At 35.6% G+C, this 16,398-nt stretch overlaps 1 protein-coding gene and 4 non-coding genes across 5 annotated transcripts in view; 4 read left to right on the top strand and 1 right to left on the bottom strand.

Annotated features, from left to right (window-relative positions):
• Positions 1 to 11,752, top strand: part of LOC110964311 (calpain-9-like) — a 55,624-nt gene extending 43,872 nt beyond the window's left edge. Inside the window, 8 exon segments of the mRNA XM_051958134.1 lie at positions 67 to 141; positions 277 to 337; positions 874 to 938; positions 6,507 to 6,575; positions 7,263 to 7,341; positions 8,563 to 8,679; positions 9,230 to 9,288; positions 11,199 to 11,752. Of these exon segments, the coding sequence (XP_051814094.1) occupies positions 67 to 141; positions 277 to 337; positions 874 to 938; positions 6,507 to 6,575; positions 7,263 to 7,341; positions 8,563 to 8,679; positions 9,230 to 9,288; positions 11,199 to 11,225 (552 nt within the window). The 3' untranslated portion in view covers positions 11,226 to 11,752.
• Positions 1,060 to 1,132, top strand: trnak-uuu (transfer RNA lysine (anticodon UUU)). Its single transcript has one exon. It is a non-coding gene; the product is annotated as a tRNA-Lys (tRNA).
• Positions 1,591 to 1,663, top strand: trnak-uuu (transfer RNA lysine (anticodon UUU)). Its single transcript has one exon. It is a non-coding gene; the product is annotated as a tRNA-Lys (tRNA).
• On the bottom strand, positions 4,335 to 4,407 carry trnak-uuu (transfer RNA lysine (anticodon UUU)). Its single transcript has one exon. It is a non-coding gene; the product is annotated as a tRNA-Lys (tRNA).
• trnak-uuu (transfer RNA lysine (anticodon UUU)) lies at positions 4,508 to 4,580 on the top strand. Its single transcript has one exon. It is a non-coding gene; the product is annotated as a tRNA-Lys (tRNA).
• Positions 11,753 to 16,398: the final 4,646 nt, after the last annotated feature.

Here is a 16,398-nt window from a genome sequence, read left to right as displayed (position 1 = left end):
TTATGGGCCTGTCAGTGAAAGGAGATGTTTGTTTTTAAAGTCAGACTCTGTATTTTCTTCCCGCAGCATTCGTTTCCTCACCAAGCTGCTCTTCCTTCACCTAAATCTACCAGACAGCTGTTCAAGAAGCACTGCAACAAGGTGGGATTTACTTCACCAGCCGCTTTACATTAAAACTGAGCTCAGAACTTTCCTACTGCAGCTCTGAAAATGTCAATACTGAAACTATGTCCAAAAATCTGAGTGTCTTGTGTTGTGAATGTTTCTTGTCTTCAGAAGGGATTCTGCAAACCGCTGCATCTCTACAACCTCCTGACTGAGGCCATACAGGGAGGAGGTCAGTTTATTCTCTGTCTGCTTTCGGGCGTGGATTACCAAACTTGTTCTGTCTTGTTTCTTATTTCAACATAAGATCGTTTCTGAAATTTAATCCTCTCAGTGCCTGGAGGAACGAGTCGCCTTTGTTGTTTCTATACAGTTTGTACAGAAAGCAGCAGTGACGCTTTCTCATTGAAACAGCACAAAGTATTGTTTGTTTTTGACCTTTTTACTGAAGAACATGTTTGGACTACAGCTGTAAAGTAGGTTTTGGAGACGGTGACAGATAGTTTAGTGTTTTACAGGGCTGATGAGGAGGTACAGTTACCTTCCTTAGGAACCAAACAAAAAAAGGATGTTGGTAGATTTGCATTTTGGTGAAAACAGCCCATTTCCAGGCTCATTAACACAACAACATTGGTGTTGATGACACTGATAGGTGGGCAGAGTAGTTCTCAACACCTCAAACATTCACCACATGAGTTTGCAGCTCTTGTTTTCCATCATATAACATGTGTTAAATAGCCCTTTAATAACATTTTCTGTTTTGTTCAGTGCTCGCCGGCAGTGAGAAGTATTTGGCTCTGGAGCACTGCAAGAGCCTGGTGGTCCTCATGGACGTATCCTTAAAACAATAACAGCATCATGTCTGAAAAAGATACAATGAGAGGTGTAAGTACTTGTGATTTTAAAGACGGCAGGAGAGCAACGCTTTTCAGGCTATAAAGTAGTGTTTTCAGAGCCTGGATAGCTCAGTTGGTAGAGCATCAGACTTTTAATCTGAGGGTCCAGGGTTCAAGTCCCTGTTCAGGCGAAGTGTGTTTTAAACCAGTGATGTAAGAGTTAAGCTAATACCTGCATCAACACTGAACACAACAGACTACTACATCCTACATTACACTATATGTAGACCACATTTGACTGCAGCTAAGGATTAGTCGCCAGTTGTCAAGTTGTCCTTCATGCTTGGATCACAAACTAAAAAGAAGAGCTTTCAATTATGAGTCGTGTCAAAATTCAAGAACAAGAACACTGAATCTGATCAACACCAAGCAGCTGTGACTATGGTTCAGTTTTAGTAAGCAGTGGTTTATTTTATGTCACCGACTGATGTTTAGAGTGGAAATGAGACTGGAATAAACTGCTGTCTAAAAGTCAGATGCAGAGATTTAGTTCCACATATTTCCTGTTTCTTGAGAGATTTTAAAGATGGCAGGAGAGCAGCAGAACTGAATAGTGTCGTTTTCTGGCCGATATAGCCCTCTTATCAGAGCCTGGATAGCTCAGTTGGTAGAGCATCAGACTTTTAATCTGAGGGTCCAGGGTTCAAGTCCCTGTTCAGGCAAGACATGCTTTCAGTTCAGTCCATACACAGGAAGTTATAATCCGTGCACTGATTCCTATACTGGACAGCTTAACTGGCATTATTCCATGTTACTTCTCCTCTTTCAGACATGCACTGAACATAGATAAAGGCTTATTGTTTTACTAGGGTGGACCTATTTCCATTTTGCTTTCAGCTCAAGCCTGAACTACACTCGGTCACATTAACATATAGACATGCACTTCTTAGCACTTCGAGTTGTGTGAAGTGATTTTTTTCTACATTTCATCACCAACATTGACCCAGAAACATCAGACACTAACAGCTCAGGTTCATGACACTCACCAGTAATGAATGTGACATAAGTTTCATTCCACCAAGGCGTTGAGAAGAGCTGCTATAGACTTCAATGTTAAAATGTCCAACTTTACAGCAGAAATTAACCATGTTTACAGCTTCATACAAAACCAATTTTACTCTCTATAGATAAGTTACTTGTTCATTACAACTGCAAAAGGGAGGAATTTTTATGTGACTCAACTGTTTAAGTTCTATTAAGGCTTAATGTTATGTATAATAATGGCACTTTGATTGACAGGATGGTGCCTTTAAAAGACAATTCATGACCCACAACAGCTTTAATTATTCTACACATCTTTGCTCTTTTTTGGATTATCAGAGTCCAACACCGGCCAATACCCAAACCAATACCCAAACTCTCAGATTTAGTACGTCCCAGTGCACAGTGTGTCAAAAATACCAGCAAGTCCTGTTACATCTGGTGTCGTTTTGCAAACCAACATGCTTCTCTCACCCTTTTAACCTTTAATCCTGTGTGCAGCAGAAGATATGTCAGCGTGTCTATAAATAACAAGCTCAGACAGGTGATTTCACACTACAGACTGTAACAAATTTATGAACAAACATATGACACAATATTATGACCCAGACTGTGCAAACACTACATGCAGCTGTACTTTGTAAGAGTGGGTGGTTACTAATAGCACACCATGTACCTGAGCAGCAGATGTTGTTGCTAAGTGAGGCTAAACATTGTAGAGGCGAACAGATATTAAAACTGAACCTTTGGCTTTTGGTAAAGGCATAGATTATGATGTGTAGCAGTGATTTCTGACCTGGATAATGTCGGTAACCTTTTCTGGCTACAGTACTATGTTATTTAAAACTCTTTCAGACATGCACGTCTTTTTTATTTACCTGACACTGCTTTGTTGCTGTAAAAGCTGTTTTAGCCGTAAAACGAGGTCAACACAGCAACTTTGAACTGCACTGAATATCACTACCAGATAAATAAGATCGTCTTAGTACTTCAAGTGGTGTGAAGGAGTTGTTTTCTACATTCCAGCACCAATATTGAGCCCAAACATCACAGATTAGACAGAAGAATGTGTGGAACCTAAACTCATATTGTAATTTGAGTGTAACTCACAAAAAGTAGGAACATCTGAATATAAACTATTGGTTGCCTTTGTATTTGGTGGATTGGATGCTGCAGATTTGTTGTGTTGAATTTTGATATAGCTCATGATTGAACACTCTTGTCTTTAATTCACAATCCAAGCATCTTAAAGTTCATCTCACCTGAGCAGGGACTTGAGCCCTGGACCCTCAGATTAAAAGTCTGGTGCTGTACCGACTGAGCTACCCAGGCTCTGTGTAATCGCTCGTACACTCAAATCTTGGGGTATTATGTACTATATATTTCAGTGTAGGTGTACTGTCTTGACCTCTTTCTATCACCTATTATTTTAGACTTATTTGTTTTAGATGCTGTGCACGTTGACGCTGTTTGAAGACTTTTACTCTGCCTCCGATGGATGGATGGATGGATGTCTTTTACTTTCAAGCTTCAAGGAACAGGAAAGAGCTTCAATATGTAGAACTAAATCTCTGCATTAGAGTCGTTCCTTCCAGTCTCATTTCCACTCTAAACATCAGTGGGTAACCTCAAAACCAGTTGTTTTCTGTGGATCATATTCAGTGTTCATGTTGGATTTGGACGCAACTCATGATTGAACATTCTTGTCTTTAGTTTATGATCCAAGCATGAAAGGCTATGGTGGTTTACTCCTTAACAGTGACTAGTTGGACATTCACTAGTGCTACAAATCTGTAGCTGCAGCAGTTTGTCATCAACATTGTTGAGAGTAAATCCTATAGGACAGCAGTAGTCTGGTTTAAATCTCTTACACAACTTCCATTTGTTGTCAGTTTAGAACATGTCTCTCCTGAACAGGGACTTGAACCCTGGACACTCAGGTTAAAAAGCTGGTGCTCTACCGACTGAGCTATTCAGGCTCTGTGTGTTAGACCTGCATGCTCAAATCTTCAAAATCCTGTCTGACAAACACAATAACATTTATTGTATTTGCAGATAGATAGATGGATAGAGAGATTGAGTCAACATCTTTGACCTTAAAGAAACAGTAAAGATCTTCAGTATGTGAAACTAAGTCTCTGCATTTGACTTTTAGACTGAGGAGCTCACTCCAGTCTCATTTCTACTGTAAACATCAGTAGGTAACCTGAAATAAACTTATCAACACTGATCCATATATTCAGTTGTTTTCTGTTGATCGGATGGAGTTTCTCTGTTATTTTGTAGTTAGACGTGTTTGTAATCCAACATTTTTGTCTTAAAGTTTAGATTGAAGCATTTTTAAACTCATCTCACCTGAACAGGGACTTGAACCCTGGACCCTCAGATTAAAAGTCTGATGCTCTACCAACTGAGCTATCCAGGCTCTGAGAAGTTCTTTATATGCAACCAAAACTGAGAACAAAATACTGACCTCTATAGTAGATATTATCCAGAGAATTGAATGTTTAGATTTTAGGTACAGAGCCTGGATAGCTCAGTCGGTAGAGCATCAGACTTTTAATCTGAGGGTCCAGGGTTCAAGTCCCTGTTCAGGCAGGAAGGCTCTTAAATATAAGCTGTGGAAGAGAGTCTGTCACTACTTATGTCAACATTCAAGACAATAAATTACACATCAAACATATGTTTGTTAAAACAACATTCTGTTCAAACAGTCCGTCCACAAGTAGACTCATGTTATTGCCTACATTTGTCCCTATCAGCATCATCTATTCAGAAAAAATCACATCTATAAGTCTCCATTTATGAGGAACCTTTGTACTTGATGTTTTACACTAATAGGAAAGGTAGTTGCTCGAGGTACGGACCCGTACTTTCCATTGCCAATCAGATACGCGAGATCTGGTCACGTGACTCCCGGTAGACGCTGGAGGTACAGACCCATAGCATCGGTACTACAGGTACGGACCCAAAACCTGCCCCTAACACTAACCCTAACCTTAACCTTTGCTTACCTTTCAACAGTTTGCAGTGGTTTGCAGCTTCTTGACTCGCGAGACTCGTGTACGGGTCCGTATCTGTCTGGCAAATGGAAAGTGCTGTATCCGTAGCCCACAGGCTACAGGTACGGGTCTGTATCTGTAGACACTACCAATCGGAAACACTAGTAGAAGTCATTAAAGACTACTGTGTGTTCCAGATAATTATGCAAATGTGATTTTTCTTATTGTGAAGAGGCTTTTTGCTTAATTTTACTAAATCTGCTTTTTTACTATTGCAAAGGCCTATTGTGAGCATTATTTGCTAGTTTTGGAATATTTTTATTATTTAGAGGTGTAGTAATCCAATGTTCTAGAATATGACTGTTCCAGATGATTATGCAAGTCAACTAAAAAATAAACAAAGTTCAGTTTTAAAAGTAAACAACACATTTATTTTATACCAACAAGTATATAACATGATAATCTTTATTTTTAAAACAATATTCAACAATGGCATAATAAAAAATAACAATTTTAAACGATATTTAATTGAAAATGTGTTTTTCAAATGTTGATATAACCGCCTTTCTTCTGCAATACTTTAACCAGTCTAGAATCAACTGAGCATGTGAGCTTTTTGATGGTTTTAGAGTCAATGTTGTTGCTTGTGGTCAATATTGCTCTCCAAAGCCTGCCAGTTACAAGAAGAGCATCATCTTCATGCAGGACAATGCGCCAAGTCATGCCTCCAAGTACACAAAAGAGTGGCTGGCCAAGAAGAATTTCAAGGACAAACGCCTGATGACATGGCCCCCTGCTTCACCAGATCTAAACCCAATAGAGAATCTTTGGGCAATTCTCAAACAGGAGTTGTACGCCAATGGCCGCCAGTTTTCTTCTAAGGACAGTCTTTGAAGAGCAATATTTACCACAAGCAACAACACTGACTCTAAAACCATCAAAAAGCTCACATGCTCAGTTGATTCTAGACTGGTTAAAGTATTGCAGAAGAAAGGCGGTTATATCAACATGTGATGAACACATTTTCAATTAAATATTGTTTAAAATTGCTATTTTTTATTATGCCATTGTTGAATATTGTTTTAAAAATAAAGATTATCATGTTATATACTCGGTATAAAATAAATGTGTTGTTTACTTTTAAAACTGAACTTTGTTTATTTTTTATTTGACTTGCATAATTATCTGGAACAGTCATATTCTAGAAAATTGGATTATTACACCTGTAAATAATAAAAATATTCCAAAACTACCAAATAATGCTCACAATAGGCCTTTGCAATAGTAAAAAAGCAGATTTAGTAGAGATTTAGCAAAAAGCCTCTTCACAATAATGAAAAATCACATTTGCATAATTATCTGGAACACACAGTATACCTGACAGCCTGATATTATTTAGGCTGCTGATATTTATCAGTCCTTAAATTAAAACACGTCTTTTATCAACTGAGTCTCTGCTGTGTTTCTGAGTGTGTTTGTTGGGGTTTACTCGTCTAATTTCCTTGACCCGAGTGTTCTGCAGAGTCAAGGCATCGCTCGGCTGACCTGGGACGAGTTTCTGAGTCTGTGGGACAAGATCAGGAAGTGGACGGTGAGTTATCAACACAACAACAACAACAGAATAGTGGAAACAGAAGCTGAATGCAAACATCTGCTCGTGTCTTTTAGCTTTACTAGATTATGAAGCTTTTCATGCCGGAAACCCCCAACAGATGCATGTTTAGCGTGTCATAAAATACAGAGCAGATGTTTTTAGCATTTCTGGGTAAATCAAATCACCTTTTAGTTGCTCTTCAAGTGAAATTGCAGATTTTTAAACATTTTTAACCCAAGGTGATGCTGTTTTTAAGCTTGAGCTCAAAATGTTGGATAAATGTCCCATGTTTTGCATTGACGTTACCCAAATTTTTATCACGTCACAAAAGTAAAGCAAAAACTGAGAATTATTTGCATTACAGTAAAAAAAATGGAGTATACTCTTCTTTCTTTCTTTCTTTCTTTCTTTCTTTCTTTCTTTCTTTCTTTCTTTCTTTCTTTCTGTCTTTCTTTTATTGAACCACAGAACTTTCATCATGTTTTTATGTGGACCACTCACCAGAAAACTATTGATTTCTACAAAAATCTATTAATAACCAATGCGGAATAATAAAACAAGCTCATATCATGTGTTTGCTACACTTTGGATGAAATAACTTTATCTAAAATGCACCACTGGACTCGCCAGATGTTCGCGTGTTTGCTGTTTTTCATGATATTTCTTTGATAAATCTCTCTTCAGGATATTTTCTTGTTCTATGACAAGAACAAAACTCAGCGTCTGGAGTATCAGGAGGTGTCTCCAGCTCTGAAGGCAGCAGGTAGGAAACAAATAAAGATCCATAAGTAGGTTTCTCATCTTTAAACTTTTCTCAGCTGCATTTATTTTAGGTCGGTGTGTGGATTCTGGTTTCAGGCTCCAGTTATGTTGTGAAAAATCTGACCAGCAGGTGGAGACAAAACACTTTTATTCAATTTTTTCTCTCTTTTTCTTACTGGGTTCATTCACAAAGGTGGAAGTAATTTATTATATTTACTCTGATTACATGATAGATTTGGTCATGCATATGTAATTTCAATTTTTTAATTAGACCAAAAATGAACATTTGTCTGTTTTTCATATGATCAGAGTAAAAAAAACACAGCTGTGATTTATTTACTAAATTTTAGAAGTTTTTACAGCATCAGAAAGCATCACCTTCATTTTTTATTTTATATTATGTGGCGTTCTTCGATTTTTTTGGCACATATTTTAATTTTTTGCATATTGTCTGTACTGTATATTTTTCAAATTACTTATTACAGATAAATATTTTTAATATTTCTAAATCTTCATTATGTTTTAGCTGCTTTAACAAAGTTTTTTCCTGAGAAGGATCTTATATTTGCATTTATTTATTTTCTATTATTAATAATAAGATTATTTTTATCATTTTTATTTATTTTATTTCCTATTTTTGTTTGTTCTACTTATTCATATCCTTAAATTTAATATAGCATTTTTAGTGCTTTTATTATCATTACTTGTATTTGTGTATCTATTCTATTTTACTCAATTAATATATGTTTGTATGTATTTACTTACTTATTTTTCTTTATTTGTTTATTTATTATTAGCATATTTATTTTTCCTTTTTTACTTAAGGTGCTTATTTTTTGCTTTCTTATTTATCTAATCTCATTTACCCTTTCAATATATATTTATTCATTCATTTATTTGCTTATTTTTATTGACTTACTGTTACTATTACTTCCCCCCTTATTTTCATGTGCATTTTTTCCTTTTATTTATTTATGTATTCTAGTTTTCTTATTATCTTTTACCATTTTAATCTATTTATTTATTTACTGATTTATTTTACCCTTTTTACTATTTATTTTTACTTTTATTTCTGTTATTATTATCATTGTTGTTTTTACGGTTTTATATTTTATTTTCGTTTATTCTCTTAATCTCCTTAAATTCGTAGGCATTTTTTCCATGCTTTAATCATTATATTTGTGTCCAATACTGATGTATCTGTGATTGATCGATCCATCAGGCATCATGGTGGACGATCTGGTGATGCAGCTGGTTGGACTCAGATACACGGAGCCCGACATGACCATCAGCTATCCTGGATTCCTGTACCTGCTGATGAAGCTGGAGAGTATGATCCGTGAGTCAGAACAAATCAGAAACACGTTTAATTCTCATCCTGGAAGATTCCAGCTGCTGATTATCAGTAAAAGGCCTCAGAGGAAGCCGAGGATGACGAGGGAGTCATGGGAAAAAGATGAAGAGGGAGATAAGAACATACAGATGACGTTCGATTACGAGGGAAAAATGTTTCTGTCCAACAAGATGACGGCTTTATAAAAGATTATATTTATAATCTGTATTCATACACAGCTGGCTTCTGTTATACTGTCATGAATTTTACTCATAATCTCCAATTCAATCGATTTAAACTCCGACTAAAGTCACATTTGTGCTGTTTTGAGAAGATTCTTCCATCCTTTTCATGATTTCTCCTAAAAAACTAACTATTGTGCTATAACAGTAATTTGAAAAGCTTTTTGTTGGTTATTTTAGGTAGATAGGTGGAGTTTGACACATAAGACGGCTTTCTGAACCACAAAGATTCTTTAAACTGTTCTGTTGCTGAATCTTCTCCCGCTAACTGCATCTTAATCTTTCAGTTGATCCTTTATTTTCTTCTTTTGCAGATAAATTCCAAGCGTACGACATGGTGGGGATGGGAACCATCACCATCAGCTACAGACAGGTAGGAAACTCTCTACACTTTAGAATTTATACCGCAGGGAAATACAGGAAAAATAAGCTTTTATTCAGATGTGACTTGACGTGAACTTTACAGACAGACCACAGTGAGGCAGTCAATGCCATTTGTGCAGAGGAGTGTGTTAGGCCATCGTTTATTTGTTAAATTTTAAAAAGCAGGTCAAGAATGGTCCTGGACTGAATTGTCGTGACTTTGCAGGAACACAGAAAGAACGCGAGGCTCAAAGATGCCAACAGCAGAACAAAGTTCAGCTCAGTTTTATCTCTAAACCTCAGAACCACGAGTTACCTCACGACACGCTACACGTTACGAGTGTTGTAGAGAGAATATAGCGACTCTGACATGCTGCAGCTCGTTTCTGACACCTGTAATGTTCCAAGGAAAAGGAAATTCAAGAGAACTGTGGAACACTTCCAGAGAAAAGTTTATTTCTAAACCACATTTCAACAGCAAGACATTAACAGTGTTGAAGGAGCATAAAATCAACATGAAAAAAAGACGTGAAAGCATAATTAAAAGAATTAAAAGTTAGATTAAACAGAAACTAAAGGTTTGCGGTTTACTCCCCCACCCTCACCCCGACAGGTCGAGGCAGATATCTGATCTCCCTGGTTCTGTTGTTTTATTTTTATTTTTTTCATGATTGCTGCTTTTATTTTCAGCTATTTTTTTTTAGGTATTTTTAATGTTGGTTCCCCTGCCTTCTCCAGCTGTAAGATAAAACTGTAGTTTATTTTATTTACTATTATTATTTTTCTCTTCTTTTTATAATTGTACCCTCTATTATCTTTTATTTTCCCTTTTATATGGAATTTTCCATACTTTTATTTATTTATCTATTCTATTTCAACCTTGTAATATATGTGTTTTTAAAAAACTTTCTTATTTATTTGTATTTATTTATTTTTATTGTTATTATTATTATTACTATTATTATTAGTATTATTCTCCCTTCAACCCCCTAATATCCCTGTGTTTGTTTTTTTATTCATCTACTCTCTTTTTCCCTTTCAATATATATATTTAATCATTCATTTATTTACTTTTTAATTTTTATTTGTTTGCTATTATAATTTACTATTACAACTATTATTTATCTATTCTCTTTTACATTTTTAATATATTTATCTATTTATTTTTTATTTTTATTTATATGTCATTATTTTACTTTTCTGCCCTTATTTTCATCTATTTTTTATTTTGCTTTTATTAATTTTTCTAGTTTCTTTTACTATTTTAAAAATATTTATTTATTTATTCCTGTATTTTCTTATTTATATTTTATGTATTTATTGTTATTGTTATTATTATTATTATTATTATTATTAATACTTTTCCTACCTTATTTTCATGTGCATTTTTTTGCTTTTATTTATTTATCTTTTCTCTTTTAGCCTTTTAAAGTATTTATTTATGTATTCATTCTTTTATTTACTTATTTTTGTTTATTTACTATTATTTATTACCCCTTATTTTTATATTCATATTTTTTCTTTTATTTATCTATTTTCTTTTGCCTGTTTGCTATATATTTTTATTTATTCATTTATGTATTTATTTATGTTTAATTAAATTAGTTTTTAAAAAATAATTACATTTATTCTTGAGCCAGATAATACTCGAAACATGAGAATAAATACGGTGCTGAACAGTGAGACGACATTAAAAATAAAACAAGTGAGCTAAAATAAGACCAGAGTAGAAAAAAAAGGAAGTGATTCTGAGTTGGTAAAGTGATATTAGACGTGAACATGGAACAGAAACTCTGGAGAGGGAACTGAGAACATTAGAGAGACAAAACACTGCATGCATACTCACATTTCTGCTGTTTTATTTTACTTATTTGCAGTAATTTAAAGTTGTTTTTTTTTCTGTTTTCTGATTGGCTCTAGTGGCTCCACATGACCATGTACAACTGATCCGACTCACATTCACCAGGATCCACTTCTCACCATTTAAATGTTTTTATTTCTTGTTAAACATCTTTTTCTGCCGTTTGTTTTTCCTCTCGTGTGTCGTAGAGCCGTCGAACAGTAACAGCAGAAACGTTGGAGGTTAAACATTAAAGCGAAGTGAAGTTTATGATTCACCAATTCGCTGAAACTTCACTTATTTCTCCTCTCGACTGTGAAATCGTTCATCTGACGTCTAAATTACAGATTTAAGGCCTCCGTCCTGCAGCCTGATGGAAAAATAAACAGAAAAATGACCACAATTTTGCACCAGAATACACAGTTTCTGCTCATCGGCGCTGCTTTTGTGAAGAAATAAAGTCAAATATGCTAATCTGACTCAGTAAATTCATACAAACGTGCGTTTTATTTCACTTTCACTCCTTTTTTAATCTTTAAATGTTCCATATCAACGATTCTTAGATGTTTTATTTGACATTTCATTTTCCTCCGTGATGCATTTCTCTGTTAAATAAACAATAAACTGAATGATCCATTTGTCCTGCTGGATGTGTGATTGTAAAATGTATATAAAGAGCTGTGTGAATAAAGAATGTAAAAAGAGTGTTAAATTCTTCTTCTGCAGTTTGATTCAACTCGATTAGCCACAAATCTGCTTAAATTTCTGCAAATTCAGACATTTTGGAAGCAAAAAATACAGTGAAGAGCACATTTAAAGGTTAAAATATGAATCATATTAATTGAAAAAAGTAAAATCTTGAAGAAATTAACCATTTTGTTTTGTTTTTTGCTTAAAAAGCTGCTTAAATCTGATTTGCTACTGTTTTTTGGTGTCATTTCTGAGTTGTGACTTTTAAGCTGAATTTTTCTCATCTGTTTTATTTCTTATTCTGTTTCATTTTTACTTAATTTACTTTTACTTGTGTCCTCTCTGTGACTGACTCTCATTGGTTATTTATAAAAGTAAAAGTTGACCTCCGTCCGCGGGGGGATATTTTGAGACATGACCCAGTGTTCTGTGCTCTTGTCTGGAATGCATAAATATCCGTCTTCCAGCATCGTTCTTTAAAGCGAGAACATACCAGAGTGTGTGTGTTTCTGTGTGTGTTCGGCTTCCTGCTGTCGTTATGTTGTTTCAGATCAAACAGACGTTAAGAACAGAATGTGAAATTCATACGTCGGACACGCCCAAACACTCTTCACCTCTCAGCGGGCTTCAAAGAAAACGTCTTTTACACTTTTTTTTAGATCTACAAACAACAACGAGCATCACCAGAAGCTCAAAATATTTAAAGTGCATCGACTTTATCAAAAAATACAAGACAAACTTGGACCAAAACCATCACAGGAACCAGCAAAATAATGGAACTGTTGGCTTAAGTTCCTATTTTTTCAGATATGTGGGTGGTTTTATTTGTTCCTGCTGTTTAGATCTCCTGCAAATGTTCCTTTTCTAAAGTGATTTAAATGTACAACAGTGTCTCTGTTATTTTTATTTTAGCAGGTTTGAGAAATCTCCAGAAACACTGAGGTGAGGCAGCAACAGAAACGGTATTTTAATGGAATATATTGCAGTTTTTGTAAGGTTTTGTGAAAACATGTTGGTGTAAGATGTGTTCAGTCTGGAATTTAAGTCTGATTAATATCAAATATTTCTGTCTTGTTAAAGTGTCCATGTGTTGTTTTTTTATATATCAGAAGACAAATCATGAGTAAACTAAGAAGTCAGTGCTATTTCTGAGTGTTTTTACCATAAAACTGTCGCGTAAGAATCTCAAAAACACAGATTCGGACTTCTTGAGGTAACAAACCAAGAGAATGAATCTTGTCAGTTTGCCGGTTGTGACTTTCTGTATCATTTTTCTTCTTCTTCGTCTTCTTCTTCATCTTCGTCTTCGTCTTCAGAATCAGTTTCCAGTTCCGCCATGTTCGGCTGGATTCCTCCTGTATCAGATCTTGTCACTGAGCAGCGCAAAGTGGTTTGAACAGAGCAGTAGGTGAGCTGGTGTGCTGAGCTGCAGTAAACAGGAAATCAGGGATTGTTCCCCCAACTTTTGATAACATTTTCTACAAGTTTTAACATTTTTTTTAAAGACAAAGTTGGACTCAAATGTACAAAGAACCTGTAAAGAATGTTTTCATTTCTAATATTGTTCCTGTAAAGTTGATAATAATGTTACCATGTCAACATTCAGACGACGTCTATGATTCATGATAACAAAGGAGGAACAATCTCAAACCAAGATCCAAAAATTGTGTTCATCCCTTCATAGGAGTTCGGACATTTGGAGAATCAAAGCCATGGTGGTCCAGCAACTTTAATGACTCTTTCTAGTGTTTTTTTTTCTGTTAATTTGTCACCCATCTGTATATTATAGAATTAAATCCAGTGAAATGTCCCTTTGAGCAGCACAGCAGAGAGGAAGCAACTCCATTTAACAGGAAGAACTCTGCGACAGAACATCTGCCTCAACCGGTTGGGTTGAGCGGAGAGAAAGGAAGAACACCGAGGAACAACAAACAAGAGAACAATAGACTCTGAGCAGGTTGGAGAAGATCAGAAACCACAGATCCAGACAGGACATAAAGGTAATGACATGCAGTAGAAATACACAGAGGGAGTAAAAGCTATAAGAAAATTTGTGTTCCTAAGCAGTCACAAACATCATCAGGTACATCTGGAACCCAACCTGTTCAGTTTCTCTATCAAGAACTTGAAAACACTGTTGGTTTTATGCACGTTTTGATTGTTCCTGCGGTTATTACAGCTCAGGTTCACAATGACACACTTAGGGGGTTAAACAGAACATCCAAATGTCCTTACAACCCTTTACTAGTAGGGCTCCTGTTCTACTACGTATTCCTGGTACCACTGCCCTTGTAGCATAGTTGTGCATGGACCAGAGTTAAGGCCAAATCGTAGTTTCTACCTCTACACTTCTGAAAAAGACATAAATTTACCACGTAGTCAAGTCTAGAAGAGTCCATGTGGAGCCCAAAATTTCCGACTTTACCCACTGCAAGAACCGAATGCACATGGACCGGGAAAAGAAATGCTGATTTAGACAAATGTTTGTTACGTAGAAAGACTGTACGAAGTTATCCACACCTTTAAAATTCATCAAGAAAAAGGAACTAAAGAAGTCACTGCAGGACTTAGGAGCTTTCTTGATTCTACATGTTTTCCACTGACTTCCAAACACAGTAGGAAGTCCTTCTCGATACAGGGCTACAATCCAGTCGGTCCAGTGTGTCTTTTTGTGGTAGTGTCAGTTTTTCATGTATCCACTGTAGTTTGAATAAAGCTGCGTCTGCTTTCAAAGTCCACGTCGGTCATGCAGAAACCATGAACTGGCCTTTAAACTTTCCGTCATTAGGGTCTACATGACGTAAACTTTGAACATCTCTTTAAGTCCTGGAATCAACTTGGACCAGAATCTGACTTTTCTTGGTAATTCCACTGCAGGGACAGTAGTATACTTACTCTGTAGCTCCAAATGGACGCCAGTCAAATAAAAAATAGGCTTCAGAGCAACAACTTTGGATCCATTGATATTTAAAATTATGTGTTGTTTAAAGGAGATGTTACTGACGATTGGCTTGAACTCTAAAGGACTTAGGCAGATGATGAAAAGATTTTTTTCTGTTTTTGTGCGTTTGGATGATCAGGAATCTGACATATCGGTTGATAATAATCAGGTTTTTGATGTTTCTGTGCATTACTATTCAGGTTTTTGATAGTTTGATGCATTAATAGGCAGATGTCTGATATTTTAGCTCACAGATTTCGAGTTTTTGGGCTTTAATATCCAAGTTTTTGATATTTTAGTCCTTTAATCTTTAAGTTTTTTGACTTTTTGTGCATTCATGTTCAGATTTTTGACATTTTAGTCTGTAAATTTTCAGCTATTTAACATTTTGGTTGATTGTATTTAGATTTTTGACACTTCAGAGTCATATTATTCAGGTTTTGAAGTTTTAGCTGATAATATTCAGGTTTTTTAATGTTTTTCGTACATTAATGTTTCAGGTTTTTGACTTTTTGGTGCATTAATATTGAGAATTTTCTTTTTTTTTGTTTTTTTTTGTCTTTGGATAATCACAAATCTGACAAATTGGTTGATGATAATCAGGTTCTTGATGTTTTCATGTGTTATTATTCAGGTTTTTGATATTTTGATGCGTTACTGACCAGGTATCTGACATTTTAGTTCATAAATTTCAAGTTTTAGGACTTTAATATCCAACTTTTTAATCTTCAGGTTTTGACGTTTTTTGTGCATTCATATTCAGGTTTTTGACATTTTGGCATGTAAATTTTCAGCTATGTAAATTTTTGTTGATTTTTTTTTTTTTAGATTTTTTGACATTTTGTTGTGATATTATCCAGATTTGGGAAATTTTAGTTGAGAATAATGATTTCCTGTGTTTGCTGGAAGTGAAAGAATCCAAACTGGTGCAGGTGAGAAGGCGTGAAGTAGAGTTTAGAATCACAGAACTTACACTACTTCCTGTTGTGTTTGTTTTTGTTTTCTGTCCATAAACCAGTGAAACCCCTAAAAACTGTTCATTCCCGTTGTGACCGACCAGAGATCTGAGGCTCGGTGACGCTGATCGTTCTGGACACTTTGACCTACTTCTGCTGGTGGATCCTGCAGCAGATGAAGCTCCTGCAGCCGTAAAACGTGACGGAGGCTCCTCTGGTTTATGGTGCTGCTCCTCCGGGTCACTGCTTCTGTTAAAGGACCTCACAATGATAACAGGCTCGACATGAATCAGCTGCTGGAGATGGATTCTCCTCTTCCAGGCTGTTTATCACCACAGGAGGCCTCAATGCTGCACGTTCTACAGCATTTTAAACAATAATCAAAGCATGATTATCATATTTAATCGTAATATTTGTGTTTTTTGTCCAGTTAAGGAGCTTCTGGACCTTCAGCATCATCTTGTAAGCACACAAAACTACACCGTAAGTCTCTTAAAGGGCAAATCTGGTTTATTTCAACTGGATTTAATTTGCATTCGTGTGTTTATTTTGTGTCTGTGGTTCAACTTTGTGCCTCAGTTTTAGAGATATTCAGAGAAACAAAGAGTTGCACAAAACTGAGGTTTAAATATTTGTATGTTTCTGTTGTTAGCACTTCTTCTGATACTAATTCATACCTCAAAGGACAAAAAA

The sequence above is a fragment of the Acanthochromis polyacanthus genome, chromosome 13, assembly GCF_021347895.1.
Source record: "Acanthochromis polyacanthus isolate Apoly-LR-REF ecotype Palm Island chromosome 13, KAUST_Apoly_ChrSc, whole genome shotgun sequence".
Taxonomy (NCBI): Eukaryota; Metazoa; Chordata; class Actinopteri; family Pomacentridae; genus Acanthochromis; species Acanthochromis polyacanthus.
This window is presented reverse-complemented; position numbering and strand designations above follow the sequence as displayed.